General features: G+C 37.8%; 1 protein-coding gene across 1 annotated transcript in view; it reads left to right on the forward strand.

Moving 5' to 3' along the window:
- The window catches only part of PTPRN2 (protein tyrosine phosphatase receptor type N2), a 627414-nt gene that overhangs the window by 223596 nt on the left and 387119 nt on the right, over positions 1-16699 (forward strand). The window contains exons 5-6 of the mRNA XM_056484320.1: positions 569-731; positions 13018-13462. Coding sequence (XP_056340295.1) covers positions 569-731; positions 13018-13462 — 608 coding nt within the window. The remainder of the gene's footprint in view (positions 1-568; positions 732-13017; positions 13463-16699) is intronic.

Here is a 16699-nt window from a genome sequence, read left to right on the forward strand (position 1 = left end):
CTGTCTAAACCACTTAGGAAACACCACTATTCTGTGAATCCCAGGCACATGAGAAGATCAGAAGAGAAATTTGCTCTATCTCAGTATTCCCTTTTCAAGCCTTTCACTGGAGTTTACTTGCTCCATTATTTCTGCATATCCAGTAGTCTTTTTTTCTGTTCTTTACATTGGTGCAGGGCCAAATTGGTACTGAATCTCATCATCATCCAGCAGGCTTTTAAAATCTTAGAACCGTCTCATATTTCTTTGGGGTGCAATTTAATCATGTGCATTTTCTTTTTACAAGCATTTTCTTTATTTTTTTGACTATGGCTTTGCCTTGATGAGGCATTTTATTTTATTTACTCTAGAATCATTATTTGACTCATGAAATAAATTTTTAATAGTGCAAGATTTTTTTTACTTCTTTTGCTGAAACATTGAATTTTCTATACTTTTCTGGTTGCTAAGCTTTTGAGTGACTTTTCTGTTATGTATTGCACTAGAGTGGCTTGCAGTGCCTTCTTAGTTGGCCACTTTATACATTGGAGAGGCTGGTAACTTTCTTTTCCTTACTTTTGCTGTGCAGGACTTTGGGACAGAATGAAGATAATGAAAGAAATTATGATGTGGAAAATGATGTGAACTTGGCCAAATCTCTTCAGCAATATCTTAAGTATCTCAGAATTCTCTCCCAGTCTGCATCTAAAAATTTGTACCCAAGGAAGACAAGTGACAAAACTTCTGTCAAGGTAGTATTTTTAATGTGGTTCTTGCATTCTGTAATTTTGGCTTCCTTCTTCTCTGAGTTCTCATTTTTGAAATTTCTCCTCCACCTGAAGACCAGACATTGTTTTTTACTGCTTCTTCTAATTGATTGTCATAAGCGCATTAAGTTTTCTCAAAATTGTAAGCATTGTAAATACTTCAGCTAATCAATTCTGGAGCATTTTACCCTAGTTAGGGATGGATTGCATGTAATGAAGAAGGAAAAGTGGGATAAAGCTGGTAACATCTTGACTGGCTGGTCTGAAACTCTGCATCTGAACTACTCTCCAAAACCCTGGCTGAACTACTGTGTGAATTCTTACTGCTGTTTATGCTGCTTAGGTTGCAATTCATATAATCTTTAAGCAGATTTTAATAATGGGTCTGATAATTTGTCACTCAACATTTCCTACTTTTTATTGATCATAAGGAAGGCCTAATATGACCAATTAAGATTCATATGTATACATTATAAATGTACAGATAGCTGGGAAGGTAAATCACAACCATTAAATCTTGAGTATTGACTATGTCAGAGACAACAAACATGCCTATTTGAGAACTATAGCATTTTTCCCCTTCCTGGAGAAAATCTGTCTCACTCTAAGATGTAACTTGATAAATTTATTAAAATTATTGGATGAAGGGGTTCCATAAAACAGGACCTTATAGCCCTGTACATTTTGCTCAAAATACATGCACTCTTTGATTTTAAAGAACTAGGCTGCTGTTACAGCAATCCCTACAAGAAGTTGTCTATGCTATTTCAATGAATACGGTATAAATGCAAAATTTGCCAAAAAATATACTGAAATTTTAGGAAAAGTATTAGGTGAAGAGACTGTAGTGTCAAAGCCAAACTGCTCTAGTTTAGTTCAGGGACTAACTCAGAGACACCCAAGCACTGGTATCTGCAACAGCTCTGGGTGACAGTGCCAGCTGTAGCAGCCTTTTAGTCATGGCTGTTACTCTGTCAGAAGCACAACTTCCCTGTTTCTGACTGACTTATACAGCACTTGTGATTTGTGGCACATGTCATCTGGGGCAAGAGGAGCTTCCAGGCAGAGACAGGGCAGCTCTGAGGAGGGACCAGGGACACCTTGGTGGTGCTTTTCCTCTCTCTCTCCTCTTGGGCACTGGCTGCAGTGAGGATGCTCTGTTTTGAATCACTGGCTTTCAACAAAAACTTGCTCAAGAAGTATTTCAGTGGGTCTGGTGTTGTCATGCAAGTTCATAAATAATCCATATGGCTGAGACCTTCTGTGGGGAAGCCTGCTGTGATAACACCACCCACCAACCTTATCGAGTGTTGCCATGGAGATGGGAACTCTGAAGCCTGGGGGAGTGGGATAAAGAAGAGAAAATCTGGAGATGAAGCACGTATAGGAGCAAACTGTACACTTCTGTTTACTAAGGAGCATTTGGAAACAACAGACATTGAGTCAGATGTGTTACCTGTAATTTAAAATCAAAAAAAGAAGAAAAGGAAGATTATTTTTAAAAAGTAGTGATCAACCATGAATTTTAAATGATCCTGGAGACGTTTCTCTAGCCTTGGCAAATAAAATGCAACTGCTCTTCTTGAAAAAGCAAGAGGGACATGGTGTTTTTATCTTGATTCATTGTTTTATCAGTGAAATAGCATTTAAACAAAAGGGAAAACAGGACTCTTTCTGCACCACGAAGCAGAAAAAAACTCATAAAATTTAACAATTTGAAAAGAGAAGGCAAAAAAGTAGCTGAATGAACTACATCTGAAATTGAAAATTGGAGATAGCTACTTTATGCAATTTAATTGCAAGCTTCAACAAAATATTGGTACCTTATTTTTGTACTTAATATATAGATAACTTACAAACTAACATTAAATAATTGTAGCAAGATCTGACCTTTTAAACTTTCTTGTCCTTTTCTTATTAAAATAAGGACAAGACAGAGGTACTTACCCTCCTTAGAACTGTATCTTTTGGGCTTTGCCCTTTTAAAAATAATTTTCTTTCAAGTGTATATTTACCTCTGTCACTTCATTCCTGCTGTTGTGGAGTAGGAGATGCAGCCCTACTCTGGTTACTTTGATAACTAACATGCTGTGAAGTGTAGCTGAACCTTGCAGAAATTCATTGCTTCTTGACAGACTTCCTGCCTGGATTCAGGTTCCAAGCCTGACATCAGAGGTCTTTGGCCAAATGTAAAACAAAGATAAAAGATAAAGAGGTTTTAAAATATTCCTTATACCCTGAAATTGTTTTTTTTTGTATCTTAACATTAATATATTTTACAAATTTTCAGTCTTCTGTTGCCCTACTTTCTTCCACTTGTATTATCAGTATAGAACTACAGAGCTTCAGAATTAATGGATAGACATCACACATACAGTTATGCAGAAAGTTGTAAAATAAAACATCACAAAACTTAAAGCAGGTAACTCTTTTCCTATTTCACTTGTTCAAACAATTGTCAGCTTGGGGCTTGTTGCAACAGTGGCAGAAATAACACCAGTAAATTTAAATCATGTGATTGACCAAAAATTCCTATGGTGTCTACCATTTACTGCAAAAGTTTCTTTGGGTGATTTTTGAAGTACTTGAAGTTAATGATGAACTTAGAATTATTTCTCAGTATTTAGGCAGTATCTACTGCAGGTTGTAATCTAGCCAGCTGATAATGACTCTGCCAGGGAATAAATAGCAGCAAATCAGAAGTTTGGTGGGTCTGTTTCCTGAGGTTACAGTTGTAAAGAACATTTCACTTCAGTTCAGCTGAAAAGAGTTGTTCAGGAAATGGGCACTTGGTGGCATTTGTTACTTAAGCATTAGCTAGTGGGATTTTGTGTTTGGTTTTCTTGGTCTTCCCCACAGACTCACTTGGGCTTTATGAAAGTTTTACCATTCATAAAATGCTGAGTTATCAGTCTTTGTGATTTCTTTCTACCAAATCTGGATGCAATATGGAAAATAACAAGTAGTCAGGCATATATTTTAACAAAAATTGGTTTATCTTAGTTACAGAGGAAAGAAATGCAGAGGCTTCAAATCTGCCCTGCCCTTCTCCCCTCCAGCTGGAACAAACCCCTCTCATATCAAAACACCCAAACCCCTGAAAAACCCACTGCACTGTTGACATTCCTACAGAAACTGAGGCTAAGATTTTGTTGGATTTGACAGGCAGCACATAGCTGATACTGCTAAAGCTCAGAGGTTGTAAAGCAGAACTTGCTGCTGGTCTGTGTGCCTGTATTTGAATAGTTACATCAGATTTCAATTGTGCTGCTTTCATCTAACCAAGAAATTTTTTTAATCATCACAGAAAGAGAGCTTATTTGAAACCTGACCCATTTGTACTTCCTGCTGGACAGGCTGTAGGAATAAGGAAGTTGCCATCACACTTGTGCTGTGGCTGTAATTCTTGTTGCAGGAATCTCAACTCTATGGTTTGGGTTTTGTGGTTTGGAGATTCATGGAATTGCTTTTTCTCCTTCCCCCAAATTAGCCATTCAGGCCCTCGTGGGTAGGATGGGGGAAAGAGAAAATTATGACACATACATTAGGGAGTTCCATGAATTTTCTGTTGTCACTGTTTCTTTGTGTTTTAGTTACATTCATTTTCATGGTAGACTTCTCATGTAGATGTTGTGATTACAGAAATCTCCAAATCTTAGGTATTCTTATAAATTTTAAAGCAAAGATTTCTGGGGAAAAAAACCAAACAAAACAACAGAATCTTTACAACAAAGACGGGGCCAATAAAGTTAAAGACATTTTCAGAATCATTAGGGGTAAAAGAAACAGGTGAAGTGACTGGTTAGTGCCAGAGAGTTGTGGCTCAGCAGTGCAGTGGTACTAAAAGGGGACAAGCTGCAAGTAAGAATCATACAAATTATATAAAACAAAAATTCAGTTGTTAGAATCTTTGTAATTGATTACCAAAAGAACTAAGATGTGTAGTAATAATTTAAAAGGATTATTGTATATTTTAGAAAATCTGACTGCATAAGTGCTTAAAGATGTACTCTGAGCTTATCTGCAAATAATAATTACTGTGATTAACTAGGGAGAAATTACTTAGTCATTGCACATTTTAACCTGAAACTTTAATTCAAAAAAGCAGCACCTTTATTTATCTAACACTGATTTAAATACAGGACTGAATGAAGTTCATCAGAATTTTGACAAAAAGTCAAAAAACTTCCTGCAATGTATACATTTAAACTCTATTTATATAAAGGTAAAATTTAATATTATCTATATAAGGGATTATGTATAAAAAATGTAATTCAGCTGTGCTTGAACACTTTCATAAAAATGTTTCTGAAATAATTGATAAAGGAATGTCTCCTTGAATTGCCTCTCTATTGGCATACTTATGCAATGATATCTGAACATTTCCCAAGCATTGGTGTATTCATTTACCCAAAGCCATTACAGAGTAAGGAAGAGCTAATGCCCCTACTTCACAGAAACATTTGAAAAGTATTTCATCTTTCAGATCATTCTCCTCTTCATGGCTCTTTATAGCAAAATAGAAACATTAAATCCTCCTAAAAAAAACAGCAAACACACATAGACAAAAAACCCCAAACTAACCAACAAAAAAACCAAAACAACCCAAAAACCCAACAAACAAACCCCCAGAAACACTGGAGAAGAAATCATTTGATCATATAAAGATGTCTGTATTGCTGCACATCAACTTAAACTCATTCCATGATCAATGGAGAGAAAAACAGGGTTTTCAAGTCGTGATCCATCTGTTTAAATTTTTATATATGAAATGAAACACTGTAATTTCCACCCTCCTGGCCATTCTGCAGGAATCTGGTGTAGACTGCAATTTTTTCTAGAGGGACTGGTAGCCACAGATTTAAAGCTCTATTAGGATCATGGCTACAAAGCCTAGTAAAATTGCAGTCACGTGTGTGTGGCATAAATACACAGTCTGGTGATCTAATGCAACTTGTGACTTATTTTTTGAACTAATAATTTAGTAATAATTTAGTACTAGTATCATGCTCAAGTCTTAGATCCAACCCATACTTTTACCTACAACCCATCAGTTATGCAGGACAGAGTTTCAACTTTTAACATAGAAACCATCGTTTCCCTTATCACACAGGTATCTTGTAAGGATTAATTATTTTTTCAATTATTAGAAGATACAAGTGCCATAGAAATGTTATTATAAATGATCTGTGTCAAGTCTAGAGTCTTATTTAAAAGGGCAGTTAATTAATTTCTAGTAATTCCCAGATGCAACATAGATTGATATTTTAAAAATCTCAAATACTGACTGGATAATAAGATTTAGTTCTTTTTCAGACCCTCTCCTCCAAAATCAACTCTTTTTCCCGAATACCATGTGTTTGGAGTTTGTTTCTCTAATTTTTCCTGCATGTTTGCTGTTTGTCTTGCAAATATTTACTCCATTCAGTACATTGCAATCAGTAAATAGAAGATGATGGAGCTGATAGAAATTTTAAAGTGCATTCCATTTTTATTTTTCCATTGTACTTATCAAATGAGAGGGTAGTAAAACTTACTTTATCTACCTCTATATGAATATGTTGGTGTAGACATTTCAGGACAGTGGAACAACATTTTCTTTCTTTTTAATGGAGGAAAAGACCTCAGCTGTTCAAGCAGTTTTCCAGCAAATGCAAAGTTGCTTTCAGTGGGGTTGTAAAGCAGTGGTGTGGACATTGGTCCTGCAGATCTCTATTCACTTGTGTTTCTTAGGATAAAAGTATTTTCCAGATTCACGTGTTGGAGTTATATTGAATTGGTGTTAATGTGCTCAACTTTTGGCAGATGAAGACCATCATGTTTCTATGAAAATCATCTTTAGATAATGAGATAGCTCAATATACCAGCATATGCCTACAGAAAATGTGTTTAAACATCATTCACTGAAACCCTGAGTAACAGACTTATTGGCATATGAGCAAAATGTTCTCAGGCAAGGGAAGCTGATACACCCTGGTAGATCTATCAGCACTGATCACCAGGCTGCACAATTTCTACCATCACTGTGGGTTGGGTGTCACTCTCTGGCTCCTGCTGGTGGTGTCAGGGAGCTCCTGATTGCAGTGGCCTGGCAGAGTAAAGATGCCCCAAGTCTTGTGTCCCCGTGTCCAGGCAGTGAGCAAGTGGAGCAGGTACTGGCAGGAGGCACCACAGGATACAAGGTACAGAACAGAGCTTCCCACCCAAGAGAATTGTTAGAAATTGAGTTTGTTGAGAAGACAGAATAGACACAAGACATGGTCAGATAGGTGTATTGGTCAGCCTGTTTACATGCTATCATTCCAGATTATTCCTTTTTCCTAAACATCTCACAGTATGCCTTAGACAGTGAAAAGATGGCACCCACAAGGAATCCTGCATCTCTTATGGAGTCCCACAGCCCTGCAGACATTAACCTCTTTCAGTCTGCAGGGTGATCCAGGGAGTTTTCCCATCAGCTGTCTGGTGGGTGGCACTGCTGGAAATGATGGCTGATGGCTCACTGTGGTCCATCAGATTATTGGGGGTCATCCACCCTTCATTTTTCTCCATGTTTTATCCTTTATGTGTGGAGACAAGCCAGGTAATCATGTATCCCAATGTGTAAAACTGACCATTTTGTTTATGATGGGCCAATCATGAATGCTGAGAAAAGACCATGCAGAACTCCTTCTACAGCAAAGGAAATGTTGCTTTTACCTATAGGATGGAGATGTGTCAGAAGGAAAGGGAAAAACAGCAATTAGTTATGAAAACTAAAGACAATAAGTTACATCAACTGACAATAACAATGATCCATGTAGGAGGGTCTGTTGTAGCTAGTTGAAGGGTAGACAAGTGGATATGATAATTCCAAAGGAGATCAAGAATTGCTGGGAGCATCTGAGACTTAAAAGTGATTTTATTAAATAATAACTTATACATGAAAGAAGGCAATGTATTTTCCTTTCTTTTTTTTTTTTTTTTTTTTTTTTTCTTTTTTTTTTGAGGGTTTTGAGGATTTTTTGTTTAAGAGTGGAAGCCAAATCTCTGAAATCAGCTGAAATTACAACAGGACAGATTATTGAATGCTGTAGAGCCAGATATGGACAGTCCTGTTGCACTGCGGTTTCACAACAAGGATTAAGAAACAAAGTCATGAATAGTTTCAACTAAAGCAGAATCTGAAGGCTCCTTTTGCTTTGACACTCCAAGCTACAGGATGTTAATTAACAATCTCTGCCACCTTCTCTGATGTAGCTCTTAAATGGTTTCAAAACTTCTGCATTTTTCAGGAAGAAAATAGAAGATAGTTACAGAAAATTATTAATGAAATAGTAGGTCAGGTGAGATGACTATAATGCTGCCTGTTGCCTTAAACCTATGAATCTGTGGAAAGGCCATGGCCTGATGCTGTGCCATCACTGCAGGAAGCACTGGTTTGGCCTCTTCAGTTTCTGTATTCTGAATTAGTTTTTCTTGGGGTTTGTGCATGCTATAATATCATTATAGTTAGTGAAAAGGTCATTAGCAGTGGTAGAAAAGGCCTTTGCTTCATTATTACTCAGACAATTGAAAACTTTCATTGGTTGTAGTTATTATTTTCAGATAACTCTGAATTTGGTGCAGAGTATGTAAGGTCTCATCTGCAGCACACAAAGCTTGTCAAGGGCATTTCCCCTTTCAGGTTGAACCTGGCTGGAAGCCTGCTGAGATATCCTGGCAGGACAGCACTGTGTGGGCACAGCAGCTGCCCAGCTGAAGGAATTAAGGCTTTGTTGTCATAGGACTTGCTACTTCAGCTGTGATGCTCTGAGGACGGAGAGCTGTGCTGCTTGTTCAGCCCCATCCCAGGGATTTTCATGCTGTCATCCACTCCATGACATCCTCAGGTTTCATTGTTGGGTGGATTTCTACCAATTCAAAGGTAAATCGAGCAGTACAAATTCACAGTCTACCTTTGATTGTGCTGGTGTTTATTTGGGGGTTCACATAAGTACAGGTATCTCCCATGTAGTGAGTTTGAATGAGGCAATTCTGTGTGAGTCACAGAGCATCTAGACTGTGTCTGGTACAAAAAGCTGAATTTCTTTCACTCCACACAGTGAGTTAAGGTATGAGGTAATTGCATTGCTGGTAGTCTTTGGAAAATGTTATTTTATCACACCATGTGTAAAGATGAGCCTTCCAGTGTTTGTTGTGGTTTTATCTTCTAATTTCAGAGACTATAATGTCAATATCTCAAATAGGCACAGTAAATTAAGAGTTGTAGGTGGAATCATGCTTCAACCAAATTTAGATGATAGCAAACATAGTTTAATATCTGCAAATGCACCAAATAGAAAAGCATAAATGAAATTGAGAGCACAAGATTTCTTCTTTATGCATTTCTAAGGGATTTTTGTTAGTTCTACATGCCTTCAAGATTTAGCAAATGTATGTGCAAGAAAGGAGTATTTTGTCATAAATTTGATTCCATTCTTTCTGCACTGGGGCAAAACATTCAAGTCAACCTACCCTTTAGTGGATAAATTGAACAGCATTATGTTTTATGCATCTAATCCTGCAACCCTCTTTTAATTTTTTTTTCAATAAACATATAGTCCATAGATTTTTGCATAGTGTGTCTGCAGAGTGTAATTTAATGTGCTCTTCTGTGAAATTTCATGCAGAAAAAAATACCTAAACCATACTAGACATTGCCCTAATAATTCCAACTTCAGAAAGCTTAGTGTGTGTGGACTCTTTGTAATGTGTGAATTATTGAGATAGCTTATTTGAAAGGTGGTGAAGGAAAGGGAAATCCTGTGCAGCTGGAGAAATAAGATTTTTTTAAACTGAGGGTTTTAGCAATTCAGAGTGCTTTTCAAAGGCTTTATATCAGTGACATGAGACAATTGAACAGTATTTTACCTATTAAAAGATGAAATTTTCCTGATATTAACCATTTCAACCCTACTCAATATAAACCATCTATATGGTAACTAGTGCATTCTTTATTTTTGTACATTTCACTTAGTGTTTGTTTGGAGTGGGGTTTTTTGTTCTATTACTGGCAGTAATTTATATAAGTGTAATAAATCCAGAAATGTATTTTCTTTCAAAAATTTCCAACTCCGTGTTTCCCTCTGCTTCTCCATAATGTTAGAAGATTCTCCAAAGACACCAAAATGGGAATTTACATTCCTTTCACTAACCATGGACTGACTATGCTATTTAGCTTTGACATTAATCAAACTACCAATGTCCATGTTCAGGAGTGGGTTTTGCAAAACGCACTTCAAATAAGATAATCACAGTGCTCTGCAGTTGTTATTAATAACTTGAGATATAAATTGTGTCTGGATTCTAAATTACATATTACTGATATTTTTGTCCTGTATTTGTCTGTAAAAATTAGATGTTTTCCCATACCACTTAGGCAAACCCATAGTTTAGGATTGTATTTATCTGTGCTGCAATTTTACTTGGATTTCATCTTGCATGTGTCAGGTGGCACATGTACTTCTGGTGTTTTGTCTGAGATGGGGGAAGCAAGGAAGGGGATCTTTTTCTCCTGCAAGTGGAGGATTGCCATACAGCTGTGAGACCCCTTTAATTAAAGTCTGAGTAAACTACATCAGAAGGGCTGCTATCTCAGTGAAGACAGCTGAGCTGTCAGTGCTCTGCTTTAATTAGAACTTTTAATATTCATCCCTTACTGCCCAAAGTGTGACCTGTCAAGCTGCTGAGAGGCTGCCCCTTCCTGATCGAGGTGCAGCTCTGAGCCCAGGACTGGCACACACTCATGTCCAATTTGTGTGTGATCACTTGGTGGGTTGGTGGTCTTTTCCTTGTTGATGCGCTTGTTGTCTGCGAGAACAGAAAGTCACTGATGTGTTAATGCTAAAGGGTATTTGGACTTGTTAAACAGCTCGTCAAAAGCCGGCCCACATCTCCTAACACTAACCTTTCACATGGTTTGGGAGTGCCCATTAGTTTCTTCCCCTCTAACACTTACTAGTAAAGCTTAAGAGGCAAAAGAGAGAGCTGGATATGGGGACATAGACCAAAATTAGTTTGCAGTAACCAAGTTGGATTGAACGATTTCTTATTTTTCCTTGACTGAATGGAGAATGTCCTCTTCCCCCTGTTGTGTTTCTCCCTTTCCCAGCTCCATGTTCTTCCTCCCCTTGAGCCCAGGAGTTCCTCTGGAAGGCTGCAAAGCAGAGAGAACAGGAGTGGGCAAGGCAGATGGCAGCTTATGTGAATTCTCAGTGAACTGCTTGAGGTGTCTTGGGCTGCTTTGTGTCACCCTTTGAGTTCCTCCTCACTCTAGAGTATCATTAGAGAGTTAATTACCCCAGGCAGAGACCCGTTCAAATAGGGAGATAAATGCATCTGACTGTAAGTTTTTCACATTTAGGCTTTGCTATTAAGCATGTAAACAGCGTTCAACTTGCATTTGGACAACTGGCTTCCCCTTGGAGCTGATCAGAGCAATGCCTACCCTGCAGCTGGAGCACTGAACCAGAGCTGCACTGCTGCTGCTTGATACAGTTCCCAGGGGACACTGAAATATTTCATACACAAAGCTGCTTGATCTCTGGCTCTGTATTTTTTGACACTTCTTCACTGCAGCCTGATTTCTTGGCTTTCAAAAAGCACATTTCTATGTTAAAGACCAACAGCAGAAATCCAAATCCTTGCCTTGGTAGGTCACAAGCCAAAGTAGCCAAAGTGCCTTTTGTCTCTGTAATAAAATTGCCTATCATGATATGGAACCACGGAATGAACCTCTTCAATCATTTGTTAAGGGAAAGAAAACCCTCTTGGAAAGAAATGGATATGAATATGTATTGTAGAATCCACTGGCTGTCATCAGAAGAAATAAAATTGTTCAGATGGAGAGCAAAATTATTGTTCAGAAATTAAGACCTAGAAAAAAAAATCTAAAAGTAATTCTTCATCTTCTTGAGGAGTTTATCAATCTTACTTATTTTATTTTTACAAAGTACATTAGCAAATACATAAATAATGATTTTTCTGTCTGAATCCTTCTAATTGCTCTCCTCTGGGGTGAATAGTTTCTTCAATCCCTCTGTATTTTGTAGCTCCATCTGTCCTAAATCATTGTGTCATCAGGGCACAGGCACACCAGTGATTCACTATAATTTATAGCAGTGAGAGCTGAAATAGTCCCTGTCCTAAGGCTGCCACGTTGTGATGTAGTTTGTGTGACAGTTTAACCAAAAAAGCACAGCTGAGGAGCAGGACCCATCCTGCAACACACATACAGTATGGGATGTGACTTCAGCAGGTGCCCTGAGGGAATTATAAACAAAGAATCTGATTGGAATTATTTTGGATATGAGTAAACCTCTCAGTTCAAAGTTGCATTTAGCAAGAACTGAAGGAAAATGATTTTTTAAATTATATGGGAAGATGGAACTGGTTTGCTAAAAAAACCGAAAAGGCCTGCCTTCAGGTTGTGATCATAACAAAAATGTCTCTAGGATTAAATAATAATAAAAAGAATGTCCATCTGGTGTGTCCATGAAAATAGAAACTGAAAATAGAAAACTGTACTGCAAGCCCACCTTTCAACTTTTTATTCTCCAGCACCTTTTCTGTAAAAATGTGGTTTGAGCTTGACTGACATGTTTTTAGCTTTGTTGTTTAATTTGCTGTGGTGTTTTTCCTGAAAATAATAATTTAATTTAAAAACAATTTAAACATTGTTTATCCTCTTTTTTTTTTCATAGTGACAGGTGATATATTTATTAGAGATTTAATTTAGTGGAAAAATATTTTCATTTAAAATAGAACAAAATATTTAGTGTATGCAAAAATAATTGCTTTACTTACTTCCTTTAAAAGTGACATTTTTAATTTGACATACTAGCTTTCTGAAAAATAGTTATTCTCACAGGTTAAGTAAAAACCAAAGGGAAAGTGGAGTCATTAAATATTTATTTATTTATTAAATATATTTATTAAATATAAATATTTGTTATTTGCTTTGTCTAACTGAATACAAATAGTGCATACATGGTTAACTGTGAGCTGTATTATTCTCTCTCTATTCTCTTTCTCTTGCTTTTAAATAATTTGACAAACTGGATTTCTGCACATAAGTAGTAGTGCCTCTTTGAAGCACACGTATCAGTTTGAGGTTTGCAGTTCACCTTTGCATTGCAGGTTCCAATTATTGTTTTCCTGGTTGGTAAAGCATTAAGGTTCTGCCTGGCACAACGGTAATGACAGAGCAATTCTGACCCCTTTCCTTTTGTCCACCCTCTGCTCTCTCCAGAGCTACATCTACAATGACCCCACGAGGTTCTACACGAGGCAGAGCCCCAAGGAGCCAGCAGCTGCTTTGGGCCGTGCATCCCAGTCAGAGCAGGAATTCCCGGAGAGCCCCCGCGGGACCCTGAGCCAGCCGGGGATGGGGATGGCCCAGAAGAGCCGGATGGCAGCGCTGCACTCCTACATCACCCAGAACCTGTCTGCACAGAGCAGTGAGAAAAGCCCTCGCAGCAGGACTAAAGGGCCTCAGCTTTATGCTGAGAGATTGTACTCTACTCAAGTCAGTCCTTTTGGTGCAACCCTTGACAAAGGAAAAGCAGAAGATTTCAAAATGAGGAAGCTGTTCCAGCCCAGGCCTGTGCCTGGAGTGCTGAGGCCAACCCCTGCCATGCAGAGTCACAAATCTGCTTCCCAGGACGAGCCAAAGGACCCTCTGAGAATCGTGGATGGTAAAGTTGATATTTACTTATTCTGCTTACCTGAAGTTTCCCTCATGTTTACTGAACATTTTTTAGAAAAAGAAAATAAAATTAGACATTTGATGTATCTCCTAGTATTGGCATATTTATATCTGCCATAACACAGTAATAATGTTCATCATTCCAGCTACTCTTTCCCTGCAAACATCTACCCACATTCTTCAGCCCACCTTCCATATGCATACAGAAATATATGGCACTTAGTAAGACATAGCATTTATGCAATTTATTATATTTTCATAGCATTTTACAAACAACACATAATTGTGGGTATATCTTCGCTATCAAATCTGTTTTTATGCAGTCATCCAACACCATATATATAGATAAAACAGAAATGTCTGGTTTTGTTCCATATCTCTTTATTTAACTAAAAATTAAAGGACCATGGGTAAAATTTAAAGTTAAGCACAGAAATTAACATTGAGATGAATTCTGGTGCAAAACACTGAAATGGAAGAGTCTGTTAGTCCCATGGATAGGTGGACCAGAAGGTGGGGTTGCATCTAGTTTTGTCTGGGCATTCTGTAACAAAGAACCCATTTCCTGGATTTTCACCCTTTTTTCTTTTGGTAATGCTGTTTAACAATGATTGGATTACAGTTTCTTCTGTACATGATAGTACAACAAATATTTAAGTGAAAATGGGGGGGGTAACATCTCCATGTTGTGATATACTTAAAGCACTGCTTTAAGTCTTGGGACTTGGGGATCATGTAGACTTTATAACTCTGGTTGCTTTTGTTGTTTCTTTAAACTAATCTAACTACTGATGTTACTCAGTGGTTCAGAATGCCTGAAAAATGAAAGAGTTGATCTTCAGCCATTGTCAAACACTTGTATCTGTTACACTGCAGTCACCACTATCCCAATGGATTTTGGTGATACGTAAGAGGGTTCCTTTGAATCCCTCTTTACCATCCATAAAGTGTAGTGTTCTTTGATTTGTTTTGTTGTTTTCTTTTAAAATATCCTCCAAAATCAGAAAACACACAAATACAGAGAAATGTCAGAGATTCAGCAGAGGAAAGATAATGCTTGTAGTCTAAAGGATGCTCAGAACTGAAAGCATTCTTGGTATGGTGCCCAGAGATAATAGGTTTCAAGGAATGAACTATAATGTAAAATCAAATCCAGGTGGCACTGTAAGTCTCTTGCACAGGTTAGACAATTTTGTTGCAAGACTCAAAACAAACTAGGCACATGCTGGTTTCATTATCCTCCAGCTGTTCCACTTCACCTTTCCTGGTAGGAGCCAACTGGGAAAAAAATGCTTAACACTTACAGGGAATAACATGTTTCACAATTCATTGGGTTGTACTACTTTGACTTCTCATACATAATATGCCCTGTAGGAACTTCTGCCATTGCATTTGCTTTTATATGTTGCATGGACAAGGCATTATGAATTGTTAGAGCAGGAAATAATGTGGTTTCCTTTGTATTTTTACACTTAGTAATCTCACAAGAAAGTGGTGAGGACAGACCCAAAAATATTCATTGCTTAAAATGCTGTCCATTGAAATGAAAGTGGTTTAGATTCAGATTTCCCAGGCTGACCACACAACCTCTTTCTGCTTTTTACCTTTCTCCAGTCTCTCTTGTGCTTATGGATTATGGGTTGCAGGCTTGTGGGTTGTTTTTTTTCTTGCACACTGTGAACTACAGAACTGTAAAAAACTGGAAGTCATGGGGTGCTCAGTTCTCTGATCCATCTGAGAGAGGATTAGACAAAGGCACTGGACTGGGAGAACAATCCAGACGGTACCGAGCAGATTAGTACTGAGAATTGCTGCAAAACAGTGGCAGGTAAATTTGCTAACAAGGCACCCTGAGGGAGAAATACAAAAGAAGGAAATATGGAGTTATTTTTCTATCAGATTTGGAAGCTATTACCTCTAGGAGTAGCATGATGTGCGTGGGTACTGCCTTTGTAGTCACTGTGCAACACTGGAATTGTTAATCTCTCCTCTGCACCAGCCCTATTTAGAACTTGGCTCATTTTGATGTGGTTTGTTCTAGTCTACTGATTTTTTGTGTGTTAAATATTACAGAATATGTCTCTCTGTTCCTTTGAAAAGGTCACAGAATTAGTAATTCAGATGTCTTTAAAAAATTAGCAAATTTCCATGTTTATGGGACAGAAATGTTTTTCTATACATCCTCTCTCTGGCAAAGCTGGGATCACCATTCCATATGGTGCTCAGCTGCTGAGGCTGAGCATGTGGTCAGTAGGGTGATGGAGTTGAAGAAGACAGACCATGATGTGGAATTTCTAACAAAGTTACTGCTCCCATACCATGAGGTTGTCAAGCAAGCTGGCTTTGGCTCTTGTGCCAGCAGAGTATGATGCATCGTTTATATGCTGTACAATAAAAAGCTGTTTTCCCTGTATGAGGGGCTAATCCTACCTACTAAGGTATTCTACTGGTGGAGCTTATATTAAAAATTACATCTTCTAGGACATACATGCTTTTACTGCCATTATGAGTCCAGGGTAACTATAAAAGGCAGTTTGCATTCATCTGTTGGAAAGCTGTAGCTAAGGGAGAAATCTGGTTTGCAGCACAAGTCCTGTGAAACATGACTGAGCATTGGTGAGTCTACTTAGAAGGGAGTCAGTGGGAGACTATAAAAGCTGTGCGCAGGTAAATGCATGTTCAAGTTCATGTGCTGCTTAAATGCTCTGCCAGTGCAATCTCCATCTGCTTTTTGGTCCTTCTCCAACAATATTTTCTGATTTTAATAAATTCATCATATTACCCAAAGGTGTTTGTAAACAGATGCAATGATATTTATCTGTTTATCAGTGTTATCCAGTAATTTACAAATTATTGCAAACATGGACAAGTGCCATAACAAGAAGTGTAAATATCCATATTTACCATGGACAAGGATTAATATCATATCAGTAACCACGTGAAGTTAGCAAGATTCTTTGTGTAGACCTGCATTTCACCAGTCTAGTACAGACACTCTGACTGTGCCTCCTAGGATACTAAAAACTTGACATTCCTCATACTTACTGCCTTTGGTTAATTGCCTTTGGTCCTTGACATTTTAAGTCACATTGTAGCTGTTCAGTAAAAGTAGATATAATGCCAAAGCTTTACTCATGTCAATGCAATATTTAGAACTCTGTTTGATGAACTGTGCCCAGGTGGCAATGACCAGGGCAGGAATGCCAGTATTAGAGGAGCAGGAGGC

This window comes from Oenanthe melanoleuca, chromosome 2 (assembly GCF_029582105.1).
Source record: "Oenanthe melanoleuca isolate GR-GAL-2019-014 chromosome 2, OMel1.0, whole genome shotgun sequence".
Classification (NCBI taxonomy): Eukaryota; Metazoa; Chordata; class Aves; order Passeriformes; family Muscicapidae; genus Oenanthe; species Oenanthe melanoleuca.